Raw genomic sequence first — 14,541 nt, forward strand, 5'->3', positions numbered from 1 at the left:
ACCTGCGAGCCGCAGCAGCGCAAACAACCCCTGAAGCTCCTAAACCGCCGCAAGACATTGCGAGGGAGGGCTCGGCACCGGTCTGGGGAAGGAGCTGGCCGAGTCTTGTTTTCAGGTACATACAAACAAGTGAATCCCAAATCATCGGCAGGTCTCAGCCGCAACGGTAATATCCTAAAACACAAACACCCCCCTTACTACAAACACTCCTGTTTAATGGTCCCGCTTCCTCTGAAGATCAAGACAAGTGGCAAGTGCGCTTCCAGAGAAGTAGCGCCTGCTTAGCAACAGTGTGACATTTTAAGCCCCTCCTCCTTTCCCCAAGACATCACCCACTTTTAAAATGTATTAGCATAAACTCCGCCTCTTGGGAATTACATATCGGAAAATTTAGTAGCAGTTCAGCTCTGACAACTGGCGGCGTGGATCGCACCCCACCGTTTCCCTTTCCCCCCATTTGCCATGGATTTCATGCTGCTCATTTGAAGGCAAGAAATTTGCTGTGTAAATCGCAGCATTAATTGACACGATGCACATTTAAAGTCTGCAGTATTGTGCAGCAGGGGATGGCGGTATTATTAGGGGAACAGAGTGCAGCATGAGGTGCAGTTCAAGTGAATATTATAGGATAGCTGCACGTTATTTGCATGCTATGCGGGGGTATTACATGGGCTATATAGGGCGGTATTGTCTTGGGACTATATGGCAGTATTATTACACAGCAGATTGTCAGTTATCTCATGTGTGTAACTCTTACCTCTCCACACAGGGCTCTACTTACAAGACGCCCGCGCATCATACACAGACCATGCTTACAAGACTAAACATTTAATATACGCGTCTCCAAGCCAATCCGGAGTCTTGAGCAATGCCACTCGTTTATTACAGCAGTGGCATCCAATTCACAAGGCAGCCTTGTCCATGATACACACAGTAATGTATACGGTCCTGGTAGGGCAGCAGTTCCCGTCCCACTAGCAGGGCAGCAGCAGGTCCGGCGCCTGATCAGCTGTAGCATCAAGCGGCTCCTCAACCTCGTCTTCCTTCTGCCTGTGTGAGATGTCGGACAGATTGGCTTTCTCCACCTGTTGTTGCAGTCGCTGGATCAGAGATTGTGAAGTCTTCGCCAAGCTGTGCTGTAAAGAGAGGCGAGACGCCATAAGTCACAGGGACGACAGTCGCCACAACATCTGCATCATCACATTACCCTCCTTCTCCATCTATCCGTTAATGAAGCAGGATGTTCAGGATCAAAACTAGAGTAAACGTATAGAGACGGCACCGGCCGCATTAAAGGGATTAGAAGGACATGGCTGCTTTCTTCCAAAAACAGCGCCATACCTGTCCACAGGTTGTGTGCGGTACTGTAGCTCCACCAATCAGATTTAGAAGGCCCTTTGGGAATTGTGAGCAACCATGTCTGCCTGGTTCAGCAGAGCCGCGGGGCGCGCAGGAAGAACACGGACACCAAAATACTGCCATTTATGGCCTCCGAAATGTGCTGAAGAACAGACTCTGACACAAACTTGTGTGGCTGCAGACCAAGCGGAAACAACCCGACTTCTGTCTCCTGAGCAGAACGTGCCAAAATAATCACCAGGAAGCTAATTAAGAGCTTTGGAGTAATTATTAATCAAGCTGATAGCCGGGGCCTTAGCAGGTGTTTAGCGAGGGCCGCAGCCTGAGCTCTGCGTGAGCCGCAGAAGATGATCTGTGCAAGAAATAATGAAGGCGCCATGGCGCGCCGCTCACAGAGGGCATCATGAGATATGCCGCTCTAATCAGGCACACAACAGGTCTAAGACTAATAGACATACGGCACATTGCCTCGTCCTTCCTGTGCAGCACACTTGTGCAATTCATCCCCTTCCTTCTATTCTTAAGTAATGTCTTTAAATGGGCAAAACCATGTGAATTACAGAATTTGCCCTAATAAGTAGGTTTTGCCCCAATGGACCTCCAATTATGCCCATCTAAGGGCTGGCAAGTAAAATAAGTCAATGAACATGTATGATGGCTCCCCTCCCTGCCAGTCACCATTGCCAAGTAGAGCGATGTTATATACTCAAGGACTTGTTTGACAATTCTTGCTTTATATGAGCCCCATGTTTTCTTTATTAAAGGGGTTGTTCCACTTCTAGCTGTTTTGCCGCAGGAAGCAGACAGCTCCGTACATTGTGTAGTGGGTCGGATTGGTACTGCAGGCTGAGTCCTATTAAAATGAATGGCACTCAGCCAGCAATACCAACCTGGGCCACTGTGCAATGTATGGAGCTGTCTGCTTCCTGCAGCAAAACAGCTAGAAGTGAAACAACCCCTTTAAAGTGTGGGGCTCATATAAAGCAAGAAGTATCTTTTAACCACTTAGTGACCTTATTGTGTTTTTACATACTGCTGTTGCAGGATGTGTATGGATGGAGATCGCAGGCGTCAGCTATTTATTACAGCGGACACCCGCGGGCAACCGCCCTGACAAGCCGCGTGGCCAATCAGGGCTGTTCATCATTTAAATGCCACTGTCAAATCTGACAGCGGCATTTAAATCCCCTGCGGTGAGATCAGGAGGCATATTAGCCTTTTACTCTCCAGATCAGTACTATGGAGCAATCCCAGCAACCTGATTGGTTCAGATTCCCAATTCCAGCAACCTGATTGGTTGTTAGTACTGAGCCAGAGAGTAAAAGGCTAATATGTGATCAGGAGAGCCGTGCGGGTGTCATAACCGGGTACAGAGATGTGATAGAGTAAGATAAACTAGAGGGGAGGGTAGACGAGTATCAGCACCTTCCACTGGGTCAGACCCATCCACACACCCTACCCTACCAAGGTATCCTGTATTCACAGGGTAGGGGGTAACTCGCTGGTTGGTGGAACTCCCAGGATCTCCGGAATGCAGCATCAGCGCTTCCCAAAGTGGGCAGTGATGGACGCAAATGCAAAACGCCGATCCATTCACTTCAATAGGACTGCCAGGGACAGACTTTCTCCGGTGGTCCCACTGATGACAATGCAGTGGAGGTGATCATGGACGTCCTCTGCTGCCCACACTCTGAGACGTGCCAGGGCCGCATTTTCGGACCCCCTCGATCAGCGAGTTATCTCTGTTAACTTGGCATAGTAGGAATAGATGGCAGCTGCGGGGGAAATACATGGCCAGGAGACAACTTCAGCTGATCACCGGATCTGTGACAATCAGCTGATCACCAGGGTGGCTTCATTTCTAGCGGGGTTGTCATGGTGAAACTCCCCTTTATTAATATGTTGGCATCTTACCATGTAAGAACCGGTAAGGGACAGAAGGGACAGAGATCGTACAATGAAGCGGTTTAGACTACACAGGTATTCAGACCCCTTTAATTCACGGCTCCCAAGGGGGGGGGGGGGGATCACTAATTAGCAGTGAAATCCATAATTGAGTTCTATAACCCAAGTCCCGTCTTACCGTTAGATTTGCCCCTTTCCATCTGTAAAACTACAATAAACCGATCAAAAAATGCAAGCAACAGAACCAATGGTTGTGCAGCTATTAGGGAACCAACCACCAGTCTAGGACTTTCAGGACTTTCTGGAACTTGTAGTGCCACAACACCTGGCAAGCCATGGCTTCAAGACCATTCTTTAGTCAGCATATAAGGCTGGGACCACGTGGAGACTTTGTAGAGTGGCTATCCAACTTTAACTACGAAGTCCCAGGGAATGCTGTGAGCTGCACTGCACGGAGCGCTCCGCTGTGGTACATCCGGTATTATAATCTGGAGCTGCAATCATAATTCTGCTGTCTACTGAGATAAAATCTCCCAGCATTCCCTGATTAATTCATTGTACTAGGGATGTATAAAGAAATACAGACTGGAAGGCCTCATGCTGCGGATGCGGAGCCGGCGTTCGCCTCCGCAGCAATAACCCTCCATAGAATGCTATAGACAAATGACTCTTCATGCACACGAGTGGAAACCAATGGTGGTTTCCGCTCTTGGATGAAAAATTGCAGCAGGGTCCATTTTACTGAGGTTCCATTGAAGTCAATGGAAGCCATCCAACCGATTCGCAATTGACATTGTGGGCGGGCCGCAGATTCCGTGGGCAAAGCAGTTCGGTTTTTTTTATTTTATTTAAATGTGTACTGCGCATGTCGGAGTCTGAACCACCCATGAGCATGCGGCCCAAATCAAGATGGGAGGGGAGGACACAAGAGCTGACGCTTCACCTGCAGTATGTGCAGTCCTTTCAGACAGATGATGGCCAGCTCATACAGTCCGTCCCACGTCAAATCCACGTTTGCGATGCACAGCAGCGGGCTGGGGAAACTTCTTTGCCACATAAGCTGGAAATGTCTCTCTACAAACTTGTAACACAGGAGCTCCTAAAGGAGAGGAGAGGAGGAAGATGATTGCTGCAGTCCTGAACACCCAAGGGTGAATACAAGCGCATATAAATGCCAGGGCATCAGGGCAACCCTGAACAGTGGCACTGATGAGCTGTAAGGTATCTGCTTGTCCTCTCCATGCACCACCTAAGGGAAGGAGATCATACAGCGCATGCATACATATCTGCAGTCCTGAGAGGTCCGACTATGAATGGGCGCCTTCAGAGATACGCTGTGAGAACGCAGAGTTTGCCAATGTGGTTTAGTGCTCATGTAATACAGCTTTAAGGCAATCATACACGACATGTGGCCCATGGCAAGCGGGGCGGTCCGAGCGTATAATGAGCATATCCTGCATAACATATTAAAGCAGCACTCAGGTGTTTTCCTTCGGCCATCAGTCGCCCCGCCATCTATGTTCTGTGGAATAAAAAGTTATTCTGTAACTCTGTCTACTTTACTTTCCTCTGCTTTATTCCCGGCGGTGGGATCAGGTGACGCCTACTAAGGCCGCCCGTGCGTTACGGCCGGCACTGCGTTCACTGTGTCAAAATGTTATCATTTAACACTATGTAACCCTTTTCACTCTTTTTCTTTTAAATCAATGCGTTTTGGGAAATTAAGACTTTTTGTAATTGTTTTTCATTAAAAATTTCTGATTGTTCGATTTCTCTGCTTCTATTGTTTTCTAAAGCCGCTTTAACACGGGACGACAGTCGGGCACTTCAGTCCCTGTCAGCCGTCCCGGTGAGGATCGCCCCCATGCTTTTACACAGGAGCAATCATCCCTCAGCGAATGGAAACAGAGGACTGAAGAGGATTACAGCCCGCTCGCCTCCATTCGCAGTAAACAGGCCGCTGCTCTTAGCCCGTTTACATGGAGCGATTACAGAGAGCTATAGGACATGTCGGTAATGGTGGAAGAGATCAGGAGGACAGAAAGCAGAGCAAACTAATACAGAAAGCTGTAATTCACCACTGGGGAATCTTCTACTTTTATCAGCAGTGAAGGGGAATAGACCAGCAGTTACTCAGAGGGAGGATGGAGAAATAGCTGTGTAGTATTGAGTGGGCGTGGTTATGCTACACAGCCTCTGAAAAGGAACAAAGAGCTGAGTTTCTGCATGTTCATGAGAGAGCAGATCAGTGCTGAACGTTTCTATGGCCTTTAGGTTCTAGGGATATGTGATGAAGGAATGCAATGGAATGAGAGCTACATTCTGGGACTTTTCTAGTCTTTAGTTCAGATCTTTAAACTAGTTACCACGGGAGCGGACAATTAAGTAGTCAATCTCTGTGAATCGCAAAGTTTTTTAAATGAATCAGGTCATCTTAGAAGAAACTTTCAGAAATTTCCAGGGCTTCAAAAAAACTTGCCAGTATCTGATCATCGAGTCCTAAATACAAGCCCTAAGAGATAAAAAGCAGTAAACTACTAGAGATGAAGAGGAGGTATTAAGAAGAGTCACACTTAGTAACAACTTGGCCTGTTTTTTCAGGGGAAATCACACATCAGGGAGCCGCACGCATTTAGCGCTCTCACAAGCTGCACTTATTTAATTAGATTCATTGTTTACACCTTCCATGCCAGCTTCACCCACCCATACAACCGACATGTGTCAGTGGGCGGTAATCTAATTAATCTAAAGCTGCTACACTGCAATTCACCCGCCTTCACAATGCTATTTCCAGGGACTAGAACATTAGCGACGGTTCATCCATTGCACAGGGGGCAGTGACCTCCATTATCTATGTATGCAAAACTAGTGCTAAAACTTTCAGTACAACATTATACATGTATAATTAAATCCTAATTATGTTTCTTGACGTTTGGAACCATCGTGCTTTACAGCAAGAGGCTGCAATTAACTGCTTATGGTCATCAACAGTTGATCATGGTTTGCGGCTTGGGATCCCCACCGATCAGCTGATCACCAAGTCGTTGTCAGTGTGGACAGTGCCAGAAGCAGACAGTGCTGTCCGTATTGCAGTGGCCCAGTTTGGTACTGCAGGCACAGCGCCCATTGAATTCTATGGAAGCTGTGCCTGTAGTACCAAAATGAGCCACTGCAGATTGACATCTGCTTTAGTGCTGTCCACAATGACAGTGTGACCGGAGATCAGTGGGATTCTAAGCAGCGGTCTCTCGCCAATCAACTATTAATGACCTATCCTGAGGATAGGTCATCAAAAGTTAAAGGCTGGACAACCCCTCACAATTCCAATGGTTAATGACTAATGTTCTTATGCCTTTAATCAGTTGAAGGGTACGTTCACATGGGATGGAAACACTGCAGAATTCCACAGCATCGGTGCAGATTTTGACTCAAAATCAGTTCCGTAACCAAAGCCAATTTCTGTAGCTCTAGCGCTCCCCTCCCCCCCCAATGTGCCATCAGAGCGGTCTTTCACATGACACCTAGTGGCCTCTAGTGAGCGCAGCGCCACTGGTCATGTGATGCGGAGGTGTGAACATACCCTTAATCAGTCCTGCATAGATAGGTGGGTGAGTCTGCACCCCCTCTGCTGCCCGCAGTCTGCTCCAATCCACAGTCACTCTTTGTGTGACGTGTGATCATGGACGGCGCAGGCGTATAAGACAAACAATCGGCACATTGGCCGGTCATTCATATAGACTGCATTTAATAAGCACAATATATAGAATTGAGGCGGTGGCTGTCATGCCATCACCGGTATACCAGTAGCAGGAGGGCTACCAAGCAAAGCCCTAACAGCGACAATACGTAACCACTTCATGTCAGCGATTGTGCGGTGGTGAAGGGTGCATGGAGGGCAGAGTCTGCTCCATACTCAGCGGCTACCAGCGGGCAGCCGCCGGGCAACTGACATGATGGACGTTAGCTCTGATCTCGGCAGATAACGGTTTACATGCCACGGAAGTTAACCGTGTATGCATTCAAATACTGGAGCGTGGGGCTTCGGTGCCCTATTGGCAGCCCCCACAGCACGATGGCAGGGTGCCGATGGGCTATAACAGAAGCCTCCTAGGGCTGACATGCATGGATGCCTAGGATATCTTGCCTGTGGTTGGGCTTCATAGACAATGTTTAAAATCACTATATCCTGCAATATTGAAGTGTTGGTACTGGTCCGGGGGGACTAAAAAATGGACACAAAAGTTTAATAAAGTCTTTTAAACCGTAAAAAAATAAAAATATTTAAAGTTTTGAAGGAACCCCTTAATAAATTTTCTTACATATTTGGTATCACTGCGCTTGTAAAGGCCCAAACTATTAAAATACCGCAATATTTATCCCATAGGGTGAAAATGGTTTAAAAAGTACAGAATGCCAAAATTGCATTTATTTTGTCATTCTGGCTCCTAAAATATTGAATAAAAAGTGATCAAAAATGTCCGGACCCCAAAATAGTACTAATAAAAAACTGCCGCTCACCTCACAAATAACAAGCCCTCAGACAGCACAATTACCAAAAACATAAAAATGCTACGGGCCTTGGAATACAGTGATGGAAAGAAACTTTTGTTAACCCTTTGCAATCCAATTTTGGATTCAGGGTTTCCTGGGGGGGGGGGGGGGGGGATTTTGCTTTCTGCCATTTTACAATAGCTACAAGTGTAAAAAAAAGGGTTTTATTTTTTACAATTTTTTTCAAAGTGCAGAGTGGGCCACAGAAATACGCCCAGCACCCACTCTTGAAGGCGGTCTAAAAGAAAATCTTTGTTGCCCATAGTAACCAATCAGAGCGCAGCTTTCATTTTACCTCAGCAGTATAAGAAATGAAAGCTGAGCTGTGATTGGTTGCTAGGGGTAACAAAGGCAGCTTTTCTTTCAGACGGCTTTCATAAGAGGGGGTGCCGGCCTACTGTCCAGTGACCCCCCGTATAAGCCGAGCAACTCTTTATTAAAGAAAAACTTAATTAAAAGTAAAAAATATACATTTAAAAGTGTTCTAAAAAAGAAACCTGCAAAAGTCACAAACAAAAAGCTACAGAAATCACATAGATAACGTAACAAACAGTGTCTGAACGGAGAGCCCAAAAGACCTGAAGCGGTTATATATCTCCTGGCCCAGGGAGGCCTTCCACACTTGATGGTAATGCTCTTTACCCAACCACACCCCAACCCTAGGGTAAAGCTGGCTAATGTCACTGGAACGAGCGGGGATCAGCGGGATCATACAACCATCGTGTGTACGGTGGTCTGCCAACTATCCCCTAAAGGCAGGTCTTGGGGTAAAGGGCACACAGGGCATGCTGACTATCTGTATGCCCAATGCCTGGTGTCCGCTGATGGAGCTGTCAGTGATGGCTTATGCCTGCCTCCACATTGAGATAAAGCCTGAGCCGCGCTGCGCACGCACGCCTATGGTGGAGTCTGCAGAAACGGCCACAGCGATCTCATATGGGTCATTCCGTGTCTGTTCAACCAACGCTCCCGGTCGACCATCTCAGATTTCAATGAAACTTTGCACAAAGATAGACCCTGACCCTAAACTAAGATAGCCAGAATATTAGGCTTCAAAGTGCTTTGGTGCACGAGCTACAGGTCTTGATCTAGGGGGTTGTCATGTGATTACAGCCTACAGGTCTTAATCTAGGGGGTTGTCATGTGATTACAGCCTACAGGTCTTACTCTAGGGGGTTGTCATGTGATTACAGCCTACAGGTCTTACTCTAGGGGGTTGTCATGTGATTACAGCCTACAGGTCTTAATCTAGGGGGTTGTCATGTGATTACAGCCTACAGGTCTTAATCTAGGAGGTCGTCATGTGATTACAGCCTACAGGTCTTAATCTAGGGGGTTGTCATGTGATTACAGCCTACAGGTCTTAATCTAGGAGGTCGTCATGTGATTACAGCCTACAGGTCTTAATCTAGGAGGTTGTCATGTGATTACAGCGCGCAACCTGAAAAAAGTGGCGATTTCCATCCATTGCCAAGCCAGTTCCAATGACTCTAGAGCAATGAAACTTCACACACTAGGAGAACTTTTGGTGCTGAATCCAGCTAAGCTCCTCAGACTGCCCCTCTTATCATCAGACTGCCCCGCTTATCATCATCAGACTGCCCCGCTTATCATCATTCCGCCCCTCTTATCATCATTCTGCCCCTCTTATCATCATTCTGCCCCTCTTATCATCATTCTGCCCCTCTTATCATCATTCTGCCCCTCTTATCATCATTCTGCCCCTCTTATCATCATTCTGCCCCTCTTATCATCATTCTGCCCCTCTTATCATCATTCTGCCCCTCTTATCATCATTCCGCCCCTCTTATCATCATTCTGCCCCTCTTATCATCATTCTGCCCCTCTTATCATCATTCTGCCCCCATTGCATGTCAAAGTAGCTGAAAAATTCTATCGCGTAAAATAAAACTCATATTTTAGGCAGTAATAACTCCTAATCAATGCGATCCGACTCGGCTCTGAATGTATCAATGTGCACTCCATAGAAATGGTTCTCATTATTCACATTATGGACCCAAAAGGATGCAGAGCTCTTAAGATACAAGGAGTCAAAAATGGCAAAAAACACTTTTTTGCTAATTTTTCCCTTTTTCAAAGGCAAAAATCGGAATGTACTCCATTTTTATTTTTTTTCATTTTTGTTCTATTTGGAAGAGAATTTTTTGCTCTACAAGATTCGATGTTTTTCATTTTGTTCCCAGACCTTCTAGATGGGAAAATATCAATGCCTGTGAAGGTCCTATGCACTCGCGGAGGTCAAATAATAAAAGAAGTGTAAGTTTTGCATGGATGTATAATTAGTTTAGAAATCATGAGAAGGTCAATTATTTTTGGAATGAAACAACTTTTTGTGCTCAAGAAACCTATGTGATCAAAAATTGCCTGGCGAGTTCAGGTGAGCCCCAAGCTTTGGCCTAAGATGGTCCGAATATCATTGATTGTGGTATATTACAGTGATCACTGGGCTTATTTAGCATCTATCCATATTGGATACTAAGATTATCTAAGGCTAGCATTTGTGGAATAAATAACTAGTTCTGAACTCGCCATGCACACAAATGCTAGCCTTCGATAATCTTAGTATCCAATATGGATAGATGCTAAATACGCCCAGTGATCACTGTAATATACCACAATCATTATGCAACACTCAATGATATTCTGACCATCTTAGGCCAAAGCTTGAGGCTCACCTGAACTCGCCAGGCAATTTTTGATCACATAGGTTTCTTGAGCACAAAAAGTTGTTTCATTCCAAAAATAATTGACCTTCTCATGATTTCTAAACTAATTATACATCCATGCAAAACTTACACTTATTTTATTATTTGACCTCCGCGAGTGCATAGGACCTTCACAGGCATTGATATTTTCCCATCTAGAAGGTCTGGGAACAAAATGAAAAACATCGAATCTTGTAGAGCAAAAAATTCTCTTCCAAATAGAACAAAAATGAAAAAAAATAAAAATGGAGTACATTCCGATTTTTGCCTTTGAAAAAGGGAAAAATTAGCAAAAAAGTGTTTTTTGCCATTTTTGACTCATTGTATCTTAAGAGCTCTGCATCCTTTTGGGTCCATAATGTGAATAATGAGGACCATTTCTATGGAGTGCACATTGATACATTCAGAGCCGAGTCGGATCGCATTGATTAGGAGTTATTACTGCCTAAAATAGGAGTTTTATTTTGCGCGATAGAATTTTTCAGCTCCTTTGACATGCGATGGTGGCAGAATGATGATAAGAGGGGCAGAATGATGATAAGAGGGGCAGAATGCTGATAAGAGGGGCAGAATGATGATAAGAGGGGCAGAATGATGATAAGAGGGGCAGAATGCTGATAAGAGGGGCAGAATGATGATAAGAGGGGCAGAATGATGATACGAGGGGCAGTCTGAGGAGCTTAGCTGGATTCAGCACCAAAAGTTCTCCTAGTGTGTGAAGTTTCATTGCTCTAGAGTCATTGGAACTGGCTTGGCAATGGATGGAAATCGCCACTTTTTTCAGGTTGCGCGCTGCAATCACATGACAACCCCCTAGATCAAGACCTGTAGCTCGTGAACCAAAGCACGTTGAAGCCTAATATTCCGGCTATCTTAGTTTAGGGTCAGGGTCTATCTTTGTGCAAAGTTTCATTGAAATCTGAGATGGTCGACCGGGAGCGTTGGTTGAACTGACACAGAATGACCCATATGTATAGTCGGTGTTATCTTCTCGCACCGTTGTGAATGAGTGATGGACCGGGCATGAATACATTGCATATCCAAAATGGCTTCCAAGCTACCTGTCCGTATGTTCCAAGTAAAATCTCAGGTTTTCCATCAAAATCCACGTCTGCCGTCACGGCACAGAGCACGCTGTCAAACTGGTCGCTGCTTGGCAGGAGAATCTGTTCTCGGAGGCCGTTCTGTAAGATGTTCCTAGGATAGAAGAAGAGAAGACATTACAAGTGTGACAATAAAGAAGCCTTGGGCGCCATGCCACCTCCTGGCAGCGCCAAAAAGGCCAATTACTGCATCCGTTGTCCCATCTCAAAGAGAAAAGTCATAAGAGCCTCGTTCCGGCATGATCTTCATGGGATGTCACCGCAGTCACCCAGCTCTCCGGAGACTCGAAGGACATACAGAGCTGCAGCTTATATCCCTTTGTTCGTTGGGTCTCACTGCTCCGTTTTCTAAGCTGGACACTGCCTTTAACCCTTTCCAATCCTCGTCCAACATTAACCCCGTAAGGACCAAGCGTGGTAAATATACGGCACTTGGTACTGAACTGTAATCCCAGCCGATAGCAAAAATACGGCGCAGCATTTAAAGCCTCTGCTCCCGCAATCAAGCAGGAGGAGGTCGGGTTGTCAGCTGAGAACCCAGAGAAGGGAGAAGAGGTTTTTAATGGCTTCTGCCTTCTTTCCAGGGTACATAGGGCTCAATGAGCGCTATGTACTAAGGAGTGGAAGTATTTCACATGACCGCCAGGTCCCCCTGATCAGCTCTGCCAGTGACTATTATCACTACAGGGGGATGTTTTCCTCTATTACTGAGGCTTCTCTGGATGGCCCAGCAAGAATGCAAAAGTGTGTAATTAAAAAAAAAAAAAAAAGACCATGTGAATGTCCCCCAAAGGTCTTATATGATGTTATTGGGGTCGGAAATGGTAAAAAAATAGTTAAAGTAAAAAAAATTACAGAATAAAATAAAAATAGAACAAGACCCAAGGCCGGCGCCAAGCAAAACAGTCAGTGTGTGCAACCTCTAGCCGAAACCAAAAATATTATGTATCAAAACATCTGAAACAAAACGAGGAACCTGTTGCCAAATTTTTTTAGCGTAAATATACTAATTAGAAAAAAAACAAACTATAAAATGTTAAAAAAAAAATAAATCATTTTTTAGCTTTTTACCCTCAATAAATCTACAAAAAAAAAAAAAAAAAAGGATAAAAGTAAAAAAGGTTATTTAAAAAAAATCACCCTATACGACACGGGAAAAAATGCAGCAAAAATAATTTTGGTAGCTGAAGGAAAAAAATAGGGCAGTAAAAGCACCACATGGGGTCAAGTCCATTAAAAATGTTTGGTCCTTAAGGTACAAAACAGCCCGGTCCTTAGGGCTAATTCAGACAGGCATATATTGGCTGGGTTTTCACGCCCGGCTGACATACACTGTCCCTCTCTGCAAGGGGAGGAGGCGGGCCGGGCTGGGAGCAGTCCACTGAGCTCCCGCCCCCTCCCGGCTGCTTGTAATGTGAGGGGGCAGAGCTAAGTTCCGTCCATCCCACCCTCTCCCATTGCAAGCGGCGTAGAGGGGGCAGGAGCTCAGTGCACTAGCTCGCCGGCCTGCCTCCTTCCCTTGCAGAGAGGGGCAGCATATATCAGCCGGGCGTGAAAACCAGACCGATATACGCCTGTCTGAATAAGCCCTTAAGGGGTTAAGATTTCCCTGCACAGCTCCAATTTCGGGCGAGGTCCGACACGTTTTACCAGTATACAGGACAACGCTCCATCATGACACGATGCCTCTGTACGGCGCCGCATTACAGGGATACCTACCCATCATTAGAGAGATTACCAGTTATATAAATGTGCTATATCAATATACAATTATAAGATTATTACACACCATCTTCTTACCGTGAAGCACTCAGAACTGTTTAATTTTCAGAAGATTTCTAATAAAACCATCCTGATGGCTCATTTTATGTGTTTCTGTTGAGTAATTCCAAGAGATCCACAACGGCGCTTTTCCATCCAAAATACATAAGAGCTGGAGGAGGGGGGGGGGGGGGGGCGGGGGATTGGATTGGATTGGCAAGGGTCAGAAGGGGTTGTCCCACCAAAGCAAGTTATCCCCTATCCTCCACTGATCGCAAGATCGGTTGTCCAGAGTGTCCCCGAATTAAGAGAAGCCCCCTGCACACGGGCGGATATTCCGCGGCGGGATTTCCACCCGTGGCCACTGCCATAGGATTGCATTACAAAACGTAATCCTACGCAGACGGCCGCGATTGTCCGCGTGAAAACACACGCGGAAAACAAATCGTGGCATGTCCTATTTATGTGCGGGTCTCGCAGAGGCCCACACAGAAATGTCAGAGGTGATGAGCCGGCTACGCTCTGTGCATGCGCTGATGGGCCAGCAGCCGGTGCATAGCAGAAAGCAGACACAGGTGGCAGACACAGTCACATGCGGGTGCTGCCACTCCATTCATTTCAATGGGCCTGCCAGAGACAGCCTAGTTTAAGCACTATTTCTGTTGGTCCCACCAAAATGAATGGAACAGCAACAAACGTGCAGCTACCACTCTGTTCATTTAGGGACACATTGCATCTTCGCTCTTGGGATTCGGTGGGGTCTTCAGCGGTCAGACCCTTGTAGATAGGGGATAACTTCCTTTGGTGGGACAAGTCCTTTAAATCCTCCCTTATAGCTATAGGATAAAGAATGTGATGGGACTGACCAATAGACTGCAGACAGCTCTATGGTGCTGGTCACCAAGATGTTGTACTGCTCCTGAAAGGCAGGTCTGTCCTCGGCACCTGGAATACAAAGACCCCCAATCACCAAACATACATAGAGAAGTCTCCCTTGGTCCCCAATATTTGCCCATAGCCTTACCATTCAGCGCGTCGGCCTCTTCTGCGGGGGCCCTTGGCATACTAAATATGAGCACTTTGGAAAGAGGACCGTCCTGTTGTAGAGACCAGCTCTGGAGAATCTCTGCCCAACA

At 46.1% G+C, this 14,541-nt stretch overlaps 1 protein-coding gene across 3 annotated transcripts in view; it reads right to left on the bottom strand.

Moving 5' to 3' along the window:
• Nucleotides 1–852: 852 nt before the first annotated feature.
• KPTN (kaptin, actin binding protein) overlaps nucleotides 853–14,541 on the bottom strand; it is a 33,945-nt gene continuing 20,256 nt past the window's right edge. For 2 of the 3 annotated variants that reach the window (XM_066581980.1, XM_066581978.1), the window contains 5 exons: nucleotides 14,430–14,531; nucleotides 14,272–14,350; nucleotides 11,603–11,738; nucleotides 4,208–4,363; nucleotides 853–1,136 (listed from right to left, as the gene is read on the bottom strand). In XM_066581980.1, the coding sequence (XP_066438077.1) occupies nucleotides 975–1,136; nucleotides 4,208–4,363; nucleotides 11,603–11,738; nucleotides 14,272–14,350; nucleotides 14,430–14,531 (635 nt within the window). In that variant the 3' untranslated portion in view covers nucleotides 853–974. The remainder of the gene's footprint in view (nucleotides 1,137–4,207; nucleotides 4,364–11,602; nucleotides 11,739–14,271; nucleotides 14,351–14,429; nucleotides 14,532–14,541) is intronic. The other variant, XM_066581979.1, reaches the window with a different exon arrangement.

The sequence above is a fragment of the Eleutherodactylus coqui genome, chromosome 10 (genome assembly GCF_035609145.1).
Source record: "Eleutherodactylus coqui strain aEleCoq1 chromosome 10, aEleCoq1.hap1, whole genome shotgun sequence".
NCBI lineage: Eukaryota > Metazoa > Chordata > Amphibia > Anura > Eleutherodactylidae > Eleutherodactylus > Eleutherodactylus coqui.